At 39.5% G+C, this 15,685-nt stretch overlaps 1 protein-coding gene across 1 annotated transcript in view; it reads left to right on the forward strand.

Moving 5' to 3' along the window:
- The first annotated feature begins 5,541 nt into the window (after positions 1 to 5,541).
- tmx3b (thioredoxin related transmembrane protein 3b) overlaps positions 5,542 to 15,685 on the forward strand; it is an 81,078-nt gene continuing 70,934 nt past the window's right edge. The window contains exons 1-5 of the mRNA XM_079575955.1: positions 5,542 to 5,653; positions 5,915 to 5,972; positions 8,182 to 8,221; positions 10,830 to 10,953; positions 12,959 to 13,004. Of these exons, the coding sequence (XP_079432081.1) occupies positions 5,620 to 5,653; positions 5,915 to 5,972; positions 8,182 to 8,221; positions 10,830 to 10,953; positions 12,959 to 13,004 (302 nt within the window). The 5' untranslated portion in view covers positions 5,542 to 5,619. The remainder of the gene's footprint in view (positions 5,654 to 5,914; positions 5,973 to 8,181; positions 8,222 to 10,829; positions 10,954 to 12,958; positions 13,005 to 15,685) is intronic.

A 15,685-nucleotide genomic window follows, 5' to 3' on the forward strand; every position in this document is an offset into this window, starting at 1 on the left:
CATTGGTGCTATAGCATTTGTATCTTGGATTAGTTCAAACAGACTCAAATTCAATATGGAAGAACTTTAATTCAAGCAATTTTAAGTCATTTATCTCATATAAGGTGGTCATTTTTCCAGTGTTGTGCTTTACTTTGGGCAAATAATCAGCGGCTTCGGCCCTCGGTGTATTTTCAATAAAGAAAATCGGCCCCTCCGCCAAGAAAACTTGCCTAACCCCGGCGTGAAACTTGTGTTTAACAAACTTGTAGCTATGAGGCCGAGGGAGTCATTTTAAAGCTCTGACTTAGCTCTTTCCAAAGCAAAAAAACGATCGGCCGATATAAATAACGATATATCAGTCGACCTCTCATTTTCAGTGTTGTAGATTTACTTTTAAATCTTTTGTACAATGTGTCCCATTCAGTTCTGTCCATGTTTGTGTCGTAGCTACACACTCCAGTTCCCTCCAGTATCTCTCTGCCTCTCAGATGTTATGCATATTTATATTTAGTCAGCTGTAATTGTCTGGATGACACAGTTTGCGGATCCATGTTCTGCTGATTCAGTGAAAGAGGGCTTTGTTGAAAGGTCGGCTGTGGTCAGAGCGACGTTGGAGAACTCTCTATCAAATGTAAAACAAATGAACTATTGATGTTTTTCTGGGATATTTTTGTTTCCTTTGCTAACTAGTTGCTCAAATGTGCCCCGTTTGGTCTAAACTCTTTTATGCTATACTGCTTCATTTGAAAGATCCGAGATTAGACAGTGTTCCTACCAGATTTGGTGCTTGTATTACATTGTGTATTAATATTCCTACATAAAGGCCCTGTTCATTCATTTGTATTCTCTTTATTTGCTTTCAGTGCTTGATAATTTGATGTACTAACTTTTACGATTTACTGCAGAAGAAAAAAGTAACAATTTCATTCCGTTACAAGGGAAAGTATCTGGTACAGGGTCCTAAAAAACTGAAATGTATTTTTTTTATTTTTCTACTTTTTCCACTTGACTTCTTCTCAAAATGTGGGATTCTAGTCTCTGCCTGATTTTGCACTTTGTTTTCTAATGCTGTACTAAACAAATTGTTCAGAATGTTACCGGAATTCTGATGCTTTTATTGTTTTGATAATACGGTATAATAAAAAAATCACTTAACCTCTTAACCCCGACTTGAACCGAGCACATTTTCTCCTGCTTTGCTTTGCCCAAATACAAAGAAAACACGATTTCAAAAGTGATGGAGAAAGCAAATATAGCAAAAAAAATAACACAATAAAAAATCAACAACAAAAAAGCCATGAAGAAAGCAACAGAAAATGACAAAAAGAAAGTGAAAACAAGACAAAAAGTCGCTATCAGTTTTGTAGGGCTTAGCTTTCAAATGAGCCATAACTCTGGCCTAGAGGCTGTGAGCTTCAGTCGAGAAGCTTTAAGATTTGGATAAAGCTGAACTGGGGAAAATATGCTCGGTTAACACCGGGGTTTATATCTTTTATAAGAGCCAGGGGTCATTTCGTAAATTGCCGAAAGCTGTAAGCCGACTAGTATGTTTTCAAATAAACATTAACCTCTTACCACCCGCCTAAACCAAATGCATTCTGTCCTCTTTGGTTGTTATATAGGCCTGTGTAACACCTCATTTGAAAGCTAAGACCCACAAAACTGATCTGTTTCCTCGCATTGTTGCTGTGTTGTGTCACTTTATTTTGTGTGTTGTTGTTTTTTTCATTTTGGTCACTTTTGTTGAGTTTTTGTAATTTTTTTGTTGAGTTTTTGACACATTTTTTGTTGAATTTTTGTCACTTTTTTGTTGAGTTTTTGTCACATTTTGGTTGAGTTTTTGTCATTTTTTGTTGAATTTTTGTCACATTTTTGTTGAATTTTTGTCACATTTTTTGTTGAATTTTTGTCACTTTTTGGTTGAGTTTTTGTCATTTTTTTGTTGAGTTCTTGTCACATTTTTGTCACATCTTTGTTGAATTTTTGTCACTTTTTGGCTGAATTTTTGTCACTTTTTTTGTTGCGTTTTTGACACTTTTTTGTTGCGTTTACATCCTTGTTTTCTTCTCATTTTTTGTGGCTGTTTTGGTGCTTTTTTCCCAAGAAGCTTTTTGATTAGGGTCAAGCCAAACTGGAGAAAATAGGATCCGTTCAGGTGGGAGTTAAGAGGTTAATACCCACAGTATCCATTTTATTTAGCGACGAATAAGGAACATACGGTCGATCATTCCCATCAAGGCGAGAAAAAAACAACATCTCTGACACAATGGACCCCACCGGAGCCCAAATAACCCACACTTACATAGAACACAGTGCATTTGGATACTGTGTTCTCGTGCGGCCAATCACAATGCAGCCTGACAGTGTCCCATAAACACAAAGGCATTCAGCTGCAGACTTGGCTCTGTGGGCTTGAATGGGCCAGGCCTCAGCGTGGGTCTATTCACCAGCGTGCTCAGTGTCCAGCTTTCACCCCGTGAGAGAGTCCAGCGCTTTCTCACGAGCGCCGCACTCTTTCTACAAACTGTGCACTTCAGATATAGGCCTGGTATTGATTAGTAATGATCTGATTCTATGGATAGTACACGTTGTCCTATTATGTAAAGTCAAAGGGTAAACAAATGCTGGTTCAAGTGTATGTGGGGCAAAGTATCAAAGAATCAGTATCAATGCTTTAACTGAGTGACGTTCAATACTGTCATGAAATTTATATTAAGTCAATAACCTTCAAATAATAGCCTGGCTTTAACAATTCATGAATTTGAATGTCTAAAATCTTTTAACAATGTTATGGCGCCCCTTTGTGGCCAAAAGAATGCACTGTACATATATTATAGAAGCTACAGTTTTAAACATTTCTGTTGTACTAGCTGAGACCCGGCCTTCGGCCGGGCCTCGCTAGTCTCCACATTTGATATTCTGAGATTATGAGTGATTACAAAGAAATGTCCAACCCGTCACACAGTTCAGCTGTAGAACAGTGGTTCCCAACCCATTCCAAAAACTATGGCCACGACAAATGTTTAAAATAATGAAGGCAAAAAATAATTGCAAACAAACTGCAATTGGAGAGTTTGATGCACCCGTGCTCCTTTCTTATTAACTACAACGACAATATGCTATGTTATATGCTAACTCAGGGAATAGAATTCAAGATAGTGGAATAATTATGGATAAATATGAGGGGTTGAGCTCTAACGGTTTGGGTCACGGTGCAGGACCCGAGGTTTGGTGCATCACGGTAGTGTACAATGAAATAATGAGTAGGTTTAGAACTGAAATAGCCTAATGATCGTTGTTAGACAGTATTTATAACCTTACAATAAAATTGGCAATGCTTTCAAAGCTGCTTTAGAATAAAATGTACCTCTGGGCTCACAATACGTGAAAGCAAAATAGAAAACAAATGGTACAGCAGCAAAGTAAAAAAAAAGAAAAAAACGACGCAGTGCAGGCCATGCGCTCGTTAAGTGGTAGTTTCACTTTCGCTGTCACTCACACGGAGGATAAATCAGTCGGAGCAGCGCGTTTGATTAGAGGCTCGTGTTGGAGCAGGTTTTGGGCAGGAGAGACTTAAACAAAGACACGCAGATGTGTTTTGGAGGATGTACCTGTACCTGTGCGGAGCGTCTACAGCTGCAGTTTAGGGTGAGTGACGATGGCACACAGCGGGCTGTTTGGATGCGCGCGCGCACACACATACACGCCTGTGCACGCACACACATGCACACACACACACACGCACGCACGCGCACACAGCCCTGTTTGGATGCACGCGCGCACACATACACGCACGGCCGCTCACACGCGCACACACACAAACGCGCGCGCACACACACAGCGCCCTGGTTGAAGGCGCGCACACGCACGGCAGTCAGATCTCGTGCACTCGCGTATTTGTGATGGTGGGTTGTCCTCGGACAGCAGCACCGCAGCACCGCGGCTTTCTGGTGTTCCCAAACGGTCTCCCATCCCAGTCCTAACCAGGCCCGTCCCTGCTTAGCTTCAAAGTCGGTATGGGAAATAAACATGGCGGCGCCCAGGCGGCGGCCATTGAGATAGCGTTTTCTATAATAGATTAATATTATTAGTCAGTTTTTTAGCATAACCTTAGAAGTCAAGGTCAGTGATGTATTGGACATTTTTAATCACTGCAAACTCCTTATTTATATTGCTCCAAAAACAAACCCAAAAAAGACTTGTTGGGGAGAACACTTTGAAGTTGTATTTAGTTACTGAATACTGAATACTTGCCTTAAAATGTAATTTTGTAACATATCCCATTACTTTGTCTAATCAGAGTATTGTACTTTGAAAACTTTTAGAATATATACTTTCAGATTGATTGTCATATTTATGTATAAATATGTCGTATAATTACAAAAATGAAGACTACAATTGTTGGAAAATCTGTTCTAAGCTCACTTTCCATTAATGATGAACTCTTTCACTCTCCTGACAAATGGAGCAGCAGATACAGCATCATGTGACACATGTGCAGTGTTTGTATGAACTACAAGGCGTTTTAAATCTTTATTTTGTTTTAGGAGGAAAAACAGGTCGACATTAAAAGTTCTTTCTTAATAATATTGTGCAATATGGAGCTAAAAATGTAATGACTGAGTACTGGGATGTTTTCCCTTGATAAAACTAAATATACTCTCAAATGAAAGTGTGACTTTACCAGAATGCAGTTACTGAGGATTCTAAGTACGTACTCTAAATACATGTAGTTTATTTAGTTACTCCCCAACACTGCAAATAAGTACAGGAATAAATGCTCAAATAAACAAATGCAAAAAACAACAACAACAAAAATATATAATTACGTAGGCCTACAATAATTAAATAAGACTAAAAAAGGGAGGGTTTTTTTAATGTCCAAAATATGAATCAGAAAGATTATTATTGTCATTGTCTATAAAAGGCCTCACAAACTATGCGTAAAAGTTTCAAGTATATTTACTTTTACTAATTTACTAATAAAAGCACTATTTCCAATTGTATAATGCATGAAATGAATGTTAGCCTTTAGCTTCAAGACAAATTCACTGATCCTTATGAACATAGACGTCTCCTCTACGGAAATATTTACACTGTACAGCAACTCGTTAACCTGCAGGAAGTGATCATCTACCAGGAACTCACTGTCCACCACAGAGTCTTTAGGAAACACGAAGATTCAAACGGGTCTAAGCTAATTTTAATGGAATTTAATACGGACAGGAAGTACTAGCGCCCACAACTTCAGCTCAGAGGAACTAGCGTAGCCACATTGTGCAACAAGCCATGAAATACAAATGTACAGTAATTACATCATCTTCTTCACAATACATAAGGAAGATAGACATTTGAATGTGTGGGGGGAAATGAGTGTATGAATGAATGAACTTATTCAATTTCTCCTTTTGTTTTCTTTACGTATTTATAACGCATTTTTAATCCTTCAGGAGAGAGACGTGTAGCAGACCACAAACTAACTTAAACCCGTGTCGTTTGTGTACTTTCTGCTCACTTGTACGTGTGTCTTGTTTTCTTCCTGCGCGCGCGCTGGGGGGGAGACGCCGCGCATGCGCAGGGCTGCACTTCCTGCTTGCCGCCGCTGCTCGTTGACAGTAGTGAGCACCTCTCGGAGCGATGGCACAAGTGAAAGCCTCTCTGGTTTCTGCAGGTACCTTCACCTCACATCACGGGCACTGCGCTTCATTCCGCGCTGTTACCGACTGCGTGTTGTTGAAAGCTTTCCTCCTCAGAGCTCTTTATTATTGTAATAAAGGAGGAAAACGGCATAGAGTTAGCTTGTTAGCCGGGGGGATGCTCCAGTCAGTCATTTGGAGGGGGAGCAGGACTAGGGGCTGCAGGGCTTGGTTTCTAAACTAAAAAAAAAGGTGATGTTTTTTAACGTGACTGTACGTTTGTGTGTGTCGTGCAGTTGTAGCGGCCTTCCTGAGTTCAGCTGTGCTTGCGTTCGTGGAGGATCTGGATGACTCGTAAGTGATGCCCTGCTCGAAGCTCTTGTCTCTCTCGTCTCAGCATTTCTGCTTCCTGTCCGCCTCTGTGTCTTTCAAAACGACCAGGACACGGCCAGCACTTTTTTTTTATTATTTAGTGCATTTGTATGTGTCAGATCGTGCGTCGTTATTTACGCACATGCACGTCCCTGATCTTACACAGCGAGCCCTGAGTGACAGTGATGCTGGTGAAGCCCAGTTGTTGTTCTCACTCATTTCTTAATTATTATCATAAGTATCATGCTGTGGTCCTGTTTGTAGCTATTCTCTCAATTAACCTCTTACACTTTGACTCCAGTTCGGCTTTACCCAAATCTAAAAGCTTATCGACTGCAGAGCAACAGTGTAATGACTTTTGAAACTGTTTCGTCTCTTTTTTGTCATGTTTTTGTCGGTGCTTGTTGCGTTTTCATTGCTTTTTTTGGGTCACTTTTCTGCTGTGTGTTTGTCAGGTTTTTGTGCTTTTTTTTGTTGTTGCTTTTTGGTTGCTTTTCCTGTACGTTTTGTGACGCTTTTTTGTTGCGTTTTTGTCCTCGTTTTCGTCTCTTTTTGAAGCTTTTCAATTTGGGTGAAATCAAACTGGAGAAAATGTGCTCGGTTCAAGTGAATAAGAGGTTAGCAATAGCCAAGAAATCTAAAAGTGTCCTCCAGTTTGTACAGCAATACTTCAGATCCGGTATCCAGAATGAACTTGTTTATGTGCGATGTCCCATAGCTGCACTTTGATTTTCATGCCTAGCAGTTTCAGGGTGCGTTCACACTTTTCAATTAAAGTGAAACCTTGTGCGCTTTAAACGGGTGCGGCCCAGAGCTTCCAAGAGGAAACACTGATTCTTAAACATATAAGTGTGAACCCACTGTATTTATTATTTATTCTTTCTTCCTTATTGTTATAATTCCGCCCCTAAAGATTTTTGCTTTACTTATTGTACATAAGACACCTCTATTTCACTGTTTGCACATTTCCTGTCTGTTTAGCACAACCTGAGTGATCTTGTTGAACGCCGACTGTAACAAGTGAATTTCTCAGATTATCTTATCTTATCTTATCTTATCTTATCTTATCTTATCTTATCTTATCTTATCTTATCTTATCTTATCTTATCTTATCTTATCTTATCTTATCTTATCTTATCTTATCTTATCTTATCTTATCTTATCTTATCTTATCTTATCTTATATAACCTCTTAACCCCCACCTGAACCGAGCACATTTTCCCCAGTTTGGCTTTACCCAAATCTAAAAGCTTGAGGAAAAAAAAGCATAAAAATAGCAACCAAAACACGACACAAGCGTGGCGAAAACATGACAAAAAAGCAACAGAAAAAACACAAACATGACAAGAAAGAGACGTAAACACGGCAAAAACTGAACTGAACAAAATTTCATATTTAGATATTCATGCCAGATATCTCGATACGATACGATACGATATAACTATGGCTTCGGTGAAAACCAAGCATTTTTCAGAAAAATAAAGACATAATACAAAACAGAGCAGTTTTATTGATGAAAATCTATATTGTTTATATTTTGCTCTTTTGATTTTAATGTTTTTAATGTTCATATCTCGATATCAATAAGCTAATGATATATTGTTGCTTTTTCAATATTAATATCTTGAATGTTCATATCATGATATCGACACGATAACGATGTATCATTCAGCCCTAGTGACAACATGACTTTTTTAGGTCTAAGCTTTCAAATGAGGCCTTACACTGTTGCTCTCCAGTTGAGAAGCTTTTAGATTTGGGTAAAGCTGAACTGGAGAAAATGTGCTTGGTTCAGTCGGGAGGGGGGCGGGGGTTAAGAGGTTAATGTATTTAAAACAAAGTCCAGGTCGGCATTCGTTCAAACTGACTCAATAAAGTAAACATTACAATACATACAGTATACATTACATGATGTTACTACAACATGTAAGTTTTATTTATCTGCTCAGTGCCAGGCTGTGTTTGTATCTGGGCACTGAAGTCTGACCTAGAATCAACCTTGACCTTTTCAAACACTGTTCATTTTCGCTTTCTGCTTTTTTTTATCTGACCTACAACAACAAACTGCTGGTTTCCACTAACTAAATGTTGTTTCTTACTTATTCAAATAAATACAAATACCTTCCTATTGTCATCATGTAGATAAACTGTAGCTGTGCATTAACTTATTGTGTTGAATGATTTTCCATAGGTTTAAAGAATCCCGGGTGACTGACATCTGGCTGGTGGATGTAAGTCCGTCCCTTTCTACAGAGCTTTATTTGATCTTATCCCATCACATCGGGGCTCGTCTCCTGCGGAAGTGTGGGTGCTGTCGGGCGGTGGGGGGGCCCCCGGGTGCAGCGGGCCCTCGGTGCTGCTGATTAGTCAGTGAGAAGTCATGCATGCTCCACAAAGCCGTGGGGCTGTAAGGGTTTTATATCAGAATGTGGCCAGCATTAGACAAAGCAAGCATAAAGACGTGACAATGCAGTGGGCGCGACTGAAGGCAAACCCAGCTTTTCCCCCCACAAAGACAACGCGTTTACAATGCACTGTGCGTGAAATGAATCATTTAAAACAGGAATATGGTGGAGATGTCTAATGATGATGGAAATAAAATGTGCTTAAGGACTGGAGTCGGTAACAGAAAGATATAGGCAAGTTACCGATTGTATAAGCCAAGAGCTAACTACGAACAGTAAGTGCGAGCTAACTGCCCAGACAACAGAGGAGCTCCAAATATGAGCTCCATATTCCTAACATTAGGATATTGCAAAATAAAAACTCTCACAATCAATCATTTTAAGCTCTTTGACCTTAAGTGCTTTGTTTAGTTTGGTGCAGTAACTCGATGATAGATCAGGAAACGGGAGGATTTATTGTAACTTTGTCCTCACATACTCTGGGTACTAGAGATGTAACAATATATTGATACGCAAAGTACAGTCATGCTACAATGTGGCAACGTGCAATGTACAAGACTTACAATGTGAGGTTTAGCTCATGAGCTCAAGCTGCAATAACAGAAGCCTTCTACACGTGTGATCTACATGCTTGACATTAGGCCATTCCGTCTTTTAAAAATAATTTTATGTCAACTAAAAAACATACATGAAAGGACAAAACAATAGACAACAACATGACATCAAAAACAAACAAAACATGTTATACTTATGTATGCGCCTCCGCTTCACAGCTAGAAGGTCCCGGGTTCGATTCCCACCAGGACGGGGCCTTTCTGTGTGGAGTTTGCATGTTCTCCCTGTGTCTGCGTAGGTTTCCTCAGGGTACTCCGGTTTCCCCTACCACAAAAAAACATGTGCAATAGGTGAATACTCCAGCTAGGTGATTCTGACCACCGGCCTGGCTCCACATCATGGAGATGGGTCCCCTGCACTGCGGTCGACCACTGCTCTGTTTTGAGTTGCCTCAGTGGCGTCGAAGGATGGGTTAAATGCAGAGGACACATTTCCCTACGGGGACAATAAAGTATACAAACAAACAAACAATATGAAATGTACATGAAAACTTAATAAAATAAAATAAAATAGACAAAGATGAAAAGAAACTAAGCAAATCCTTGACACAGATACAGACTAAATAATATGAAAAGATAAAATACTACAAACAAAACACAGACACCATTCAGATTACCTTTTAAACAAATTAGTCACGGAAGAAGGGAAAAAAATCATCATACACTGCAAAAAGTAATTAACTAGATCAGTTTAAACATCTCAATTTGAGCATAATAATCCAAATTTTAGTTGTTTTGACTAGTTAAGAAGTTCTTGGGCGTTTGTCCTAGATTATTTCACTTGTTCTGAGATGTTTCTGACTCGTTTCAATACATTTCGTCCTTATTTCAGGTCATTTTCTTTGCCAATGGGGTAAGAAAATTGGTCATATCTCATTGGCAATTTTACTTTCTTATTTCAAGTGAGATTTCCCCTAGAACTGGTCTGAAATGTCCTCAAACAAGCAAAGTAAACTCGGTCCGATCAGGAAAAGTGTCTAAATGAGTGAAAACCGCTCAATTCAAGTCATTTAAGCCAATGCTTGATATTCACTTTTTGCAGTGTACGCACATTAGTCTTCAAAGACATTTTATATATATATATATAAACAATTTTAACGACATTGCATTACACATCTCTCCCAGATATCCACTCTATCAAACTGTAAGACTTTTTTCTTTTTAGATTTTTATTTACCCGTTCACTCTGTAATGATATTCAATATAACTTAGAAAAAAGTATATATATTTTATTCAGGGAAGGTGGATTTTTGGCTTTAAAAATAAATGACGATAACCGCCTTTGCTCTGCCCGATCCCGTCAGATCTGAAGCTAAGCACAAAGCGCCTGGTCGGTTCTTGGATGGGAGACCGTTTGGAAACACCAGGAAGCCTGGGTGAATGTAGTGAGGGGCCGTTGGCACAGACTGGTGTCCTCGCATCCGTCAGTCTACCCCAGGGCAACGGTGGCTACAATGGTAGCTTACCACCACCAAGTGTGAATGAATACCGACGTGAACCGAGTGAATGAATAATGACGACCGTGTAGCGCTTGGAGAAACTTGGTAATACAGGCTTGTAAAGTGCAATACAAGTGTAAGGCATTATTGTTATTATTGAATTTTAGCAAAACAGTTTTTCTCCATAAGAAATAACTCTTTGCATCAGAAAAGCTCCAAAGCACTTTATTTATTGCAGTAAATATTGTACTGTGATGTGGATGTATTGCTGCTGCGTCCCATGTGATAAATATAGATATTAGAGCTCATGTTTGCCAAGTTAGTTTCCCTATTTCAGTGCTGTTCATCTTCAAACCTCTTTTATCCTTCGCTCACCCGCAGTTCTACGCTCCGTGGTGCGGCTACTGTAAGAAGCTGGAGCCGGTGTGGGAGGACGTGGGCCTGGAGCTGAAGAGCTCTGGTTCCCCGGTGCGTGTGGGGAAGATGGATGCCACGGCGTTCTCCGGTGAGTGTGTGATGAAGTGCCCAATCTGTCCCCGAGGAGCGCTACTGTCCCCTCGTGATTATTCAGAGAGTTTTACACGCCAGACACTGAACCTAATTGACTCTGTTGTTCCGACAACACAGACGAGTCGTTAGCGGCGATAATGCGAGACAACAGGTGATCCATCCACGGCGGAGAGAGGCGGTATTTGTTCAATTATAGCTAATGGGGCCATTTGTTTTATTATCTGAACTGGTTTCATGTAATATATCACACAAGGTTATATACCAGAACTAAGCCAAAACAGCCCCTTTTTCTACACTCAGTTGTTATTTTATATGGCCGTTGGAATAGGTAAAGTTCTGTACATGATTTCACTGTTATTATTATTATTATTAAGCAAATGTAACTTTATGAAGACAGAGCCAAGACCTCTTACCTCCCACTTTAGCCGAGCGTATTTTCTCCAGTTTGGCTTTACTCAAATAAAAAAAAAACACAATTTAAAAAGTGATGGAAAAAGCAAAAAAAGTGCCAAAAAACAGGCCACAGCAGAGCGACAAAGATGTGACAGAAAAGCAGCTTGGCCAGTGTAACACTGCATTTGAAAGCTAAGACCTGCAAAACTGATCCTTTTTTTGTCACTTCTTTTTAGGCTATTTTGTTGCGTTTGTCATATTTTTGTGGCATTTATGTTGCTTTTCATCACTTTGTAATAGTGTTTTTAAAAAATTCTTTTGTCATGTTTTCTTGTTGCTTTTCCGGCACTTTTTTGTCACATTTTCGTTGCGTTTTGTATCTCGTTTTCATTGCTATTATGACACTTTTTTTTTTTTTTTTTTTAAAGAAGCATTTAGATTTGGGTAAAGCCGATCTGGCGAAAATATACTTCGTTCAGGTGGGGGTTAAGGCAGAACTATGTAACTCTTGCTCCGAGAGGCCATAAGCGCCGTCGGGGTCGTAGCATGTTGCGTTTTTTTTACTCAGTAATTGTCCGTGAGAGTAAATACTGCACTGACAGAAAAGACAAAGGGACAGAGGGATATTTTACATCCAATGACACAATGGAGATCATTTTTGTCACTCAAACTTGGCTGTAAATACTGTTTAAGTGGCGCTAGCCCGCAGTTAGCTTTGCCCGTTAGCCTGCTAGCTTCTTCTTCGTGATTCCATTAGTGTGTATTGGTGACTCCGACCCGGTGCAGGAAAGCTGCAAGTGTGTTTTTCTGGCCAGAGACACCAGGGGGAGATGAAAGACCCCCAATCATCCCATTAACACTTTTATTACCCCCAGAGGGACTACAGAAAGGATTTATTAAGGTAAACAAGTTACTTAGTTCTGCTTTAAGTGATTTAAATATTTAAATTCACAATGCAAACAAATGTCCGTGGTTCAGATCCAGCTCTGACTGGCACACACTGTAGTTGTGTCCTTGGACGAGACATTTCCCACGAAATATTATTGTATTTTTCTTGTAACAAACAGAACTCCCGCCCCTTTGCACCAGAGTTTTGTGAACAATGGACACAGACAAAATATAGTTAATACAAAAGTCAGTTTCTTCAATGTTTCGAAGGACTATTGAAACAAAGGTTTCTCTTTGCATATTGCCTTGTATAGCGTCACAAATTTGCTCCAGAGTTCGATGTTGCATCTGATCGTTAACCTGATGCTTGACGAGTGTTTCGTTTGGCCAAAAGATTCTTTTACCAGCGATGTTCAAACCCAAACCCAAAAGCTAGAAATTGGCAACAGGAACCGAGCTAGCCATTACTGTAGGTAAATACTGTTTGAAACAAGTTGCAAATACATTTACTTTTCTTTAACAATCATTTTTCCTCAGTGTACTTGTTTTGTAGACAAGCTTGCAGTGCCTCTGCGGCCCCCACTTCAGGACTGACTTTCAACATGATGACCTTGGTCTATGACAAGCGCTGTACAAAGTGCTGTTCTGCACATCCACAGTGCGTCTTTGCCCAGAGCACATTCCTCCTTTCATTTGTGAGTTTTTCTGTTGTGTTGCAGGTATGGCGTCAGAGTTCGGCGTCCGCGGTTACCCCACTATCAAACTGTAAGTACCACTCCAGCCTCTGCCTCGGCCGCATTATTCTGTCACTGTGATTTCAAAAGTGCAAGCAGGATTTTCTCTCCAAATAACGCTCGGCTCTCGCGCCGCAGTGCAAAGTTGTGCAGGAATCAATACGAGTTAAGGCGCCGCACTTGGCCAGAAGCAAAGAGGAATGGGTCAATATTTGTAAACAAAAAGTGAAGCTCGCAATACACGGAGGAATATTTCTGAATAGTTTCCAACAATCCAAAACACTTAGCCGCTACATGAACCGTGCAACAGCACAGCAACGGAAACAATACAGTATTAACCTCTTAAGCACAGAGGTTAATACTGTATTATATCACATTTTCTCCTGTTTGGCTTTACCCAAATCTAAAACCTTCTGACCAAAGTGTAGCGACAAATAAGCAACAAAAGAGCGACATTAAACAAGTGACAAAAACATGACAAAAAAGTGATGAAGAAGCGATGACAGAAAGCGACAAATAACATCAAAAACATGACAAAAAAACTATGAAAACGTGACAAAAAAATGACAAAAATACAGCAGTCAAGACGCTTACATTTTTCTCATTTAAAAAAAATAATTAAATTGCCCATTGTTTGCCCCCATTTTTTGTTTTCTAATTTTTATCCCAATTATTACACATTGGAGATGATTTGATCAAAGCATCGTTCAGGTATCAATATAGAAAATTAAATATCGTTTAAGTACTGGTATAAAAAAAAAGTGTAAGCGTGCCCAGCCCTTTTCCTGTATCAGTTTAATTGTTATTTTAAAGCCTAATGTCTTTTGTTGGATTGGCTTGATACATAAACGTTCTTCCCATGGCCCAAGTTGGTTGCCATGTAACAGTATACACTGTAAGGATTGAGTCATATTCCGCTCCTGCTGTTATTTTTGTCATCTTTTAGCCCCCTGACATCAGGTCCATTGGGATGCTCCGGCTAATGCGCAGACTTGGGAATTAGCTGTTGTTCACACCTCTGTAAATTACATTTTCACCTCCAAACCTTTTTTTTTTTTTCATCTTCATGGACATCATGTTCTTTTATTCTTTTTTTAGAATTTTTTTTAAATAACCGCTCCAGTCTTTTATACAATATATGGTTGGATGAGAGCATTAGGTAGTTCTGTACTGCTAGCACTAACACCCAGAAGAGCTTAAGGTTTAAAAACTATAATAACATCATAGGAAGTGATTGTTAGAGTTCTTCTGATGCCGTCACTCAGTCGGATGTGAAAAGTTTGAATTGAGCAGCCCAAGTGGTTTAGTGAACGCCATGCAGTTAGCCTTGGCTCTGTGGTTTAATCAGGACTCCAGACTAACATTATGGGTTGTACTGTTAAGAAATGCCCCATAGGCAGCTTTTTAAAGCTGAATGAATGCCAGTACTCAAACATGATTTCATATCTAACCAGGTTTAAAGCTGGATAACCTCAATCAGACCATAAAAGTCGTAGGCAGTTGAGTGAAATCTCTCAGTTGTCGCTTAAACGTGTTTCTGGCTCTCACAGACCCTCCCACACATCTCTGACCTGTCCAGCTCCACTCCTGCTTTTTGTATTTGTTCAAAAGCAAGACTGTCTGAAACTTACAGCCAATCAAATCTACAGGAACTGACCTAACCACCAGTAGATTTTCTTCTTGCTGCCGTCGATCTGAAGTATTTTTTCCTGTTCCAAACGTGCATCGACTGGAACATCCGTTATGCCTTCGTGTTGAATTCTCCTACGTTTAGGCCCGAGTTGCTCATTACTCCTTTTATCCTTCAGTTTGTGTGACAAAAATGACATAGATGGTTCACATTAGTCTCCGCTCTTCTGGCCAACGCATCGTGAAACCACTAACCTCATGCCTCATATGCGGCTTTTCTCTGATTAGTTAATTTGCTTGTTAATTAAAAAAAAAAATGGTGAAATCACTCTGTCTGCAATCTATAATAATCTTTGTGCAACACATTCAGCTTGACATGTTTTCTACTATTAATTAAAAAAAAAAACTTATTCTATTTTTCATTTGGGTTAAAATGTGGACAGGAAGTGGTCTTTTAACCCTACACTGGCAAACAGGAAGTTGGCTAAAAACATTCCGTTACAGAGCCTCGTCTTCTGCAGCTGCACATTTGATATGTTTTTGTGTTAACCTTACCCAACTCTTAGACAGGAGTGCAAATGTTGAGTAGTTATAACTTCACATTCATAAAGCAAGGACAATGTGTTTGAGACGGTGGATAAATACAATTTTCGGCGTTTGGGCAGTAAAGACAAATCAAATGTATTAAGATGTATTAATTCATTAAATCTTATGTTAAAGACGCTCAAACTGTTTATTTAACCTCTTTTAACCCCCACGTGAACCCAGTGCATTTTCTCTAGTTCGGCTTTACCCAAATCGAAATAGCCACAAAACCCAGGATGAAAACACAACAAAATAATGGATTCAAAAGGTGACAAAAACACGACAAAAAAGTAATGGAAGAAAAGCGATAAATGGAAACAAAAAAGACACAAAAAAGCGACAAAAATGTAACAAGACCGGGATGACGATGCAACAAAAACGTGACAAAAAAGTGACAAAAATGCGGTGACGACGTGACAAAAAAGTAAAGTTACGATCACTTTTGTAGGTCTTAGCTTTCAAATGAGAAATTACACAGTGGCTTCCCAGTTGAGAAGC

This window comes from Gobius niger, assembly GCF_951799975.1.
Source record: "Gobius niger genome assembly, chromosome: 18".
In the NCBI taxonomy this organism is placed as follows: Eukaryota; Metazoa; Chordata; class Actinopteri; order Gobiiformes; family Gobiidae; genus Gobius; species Gobius niger.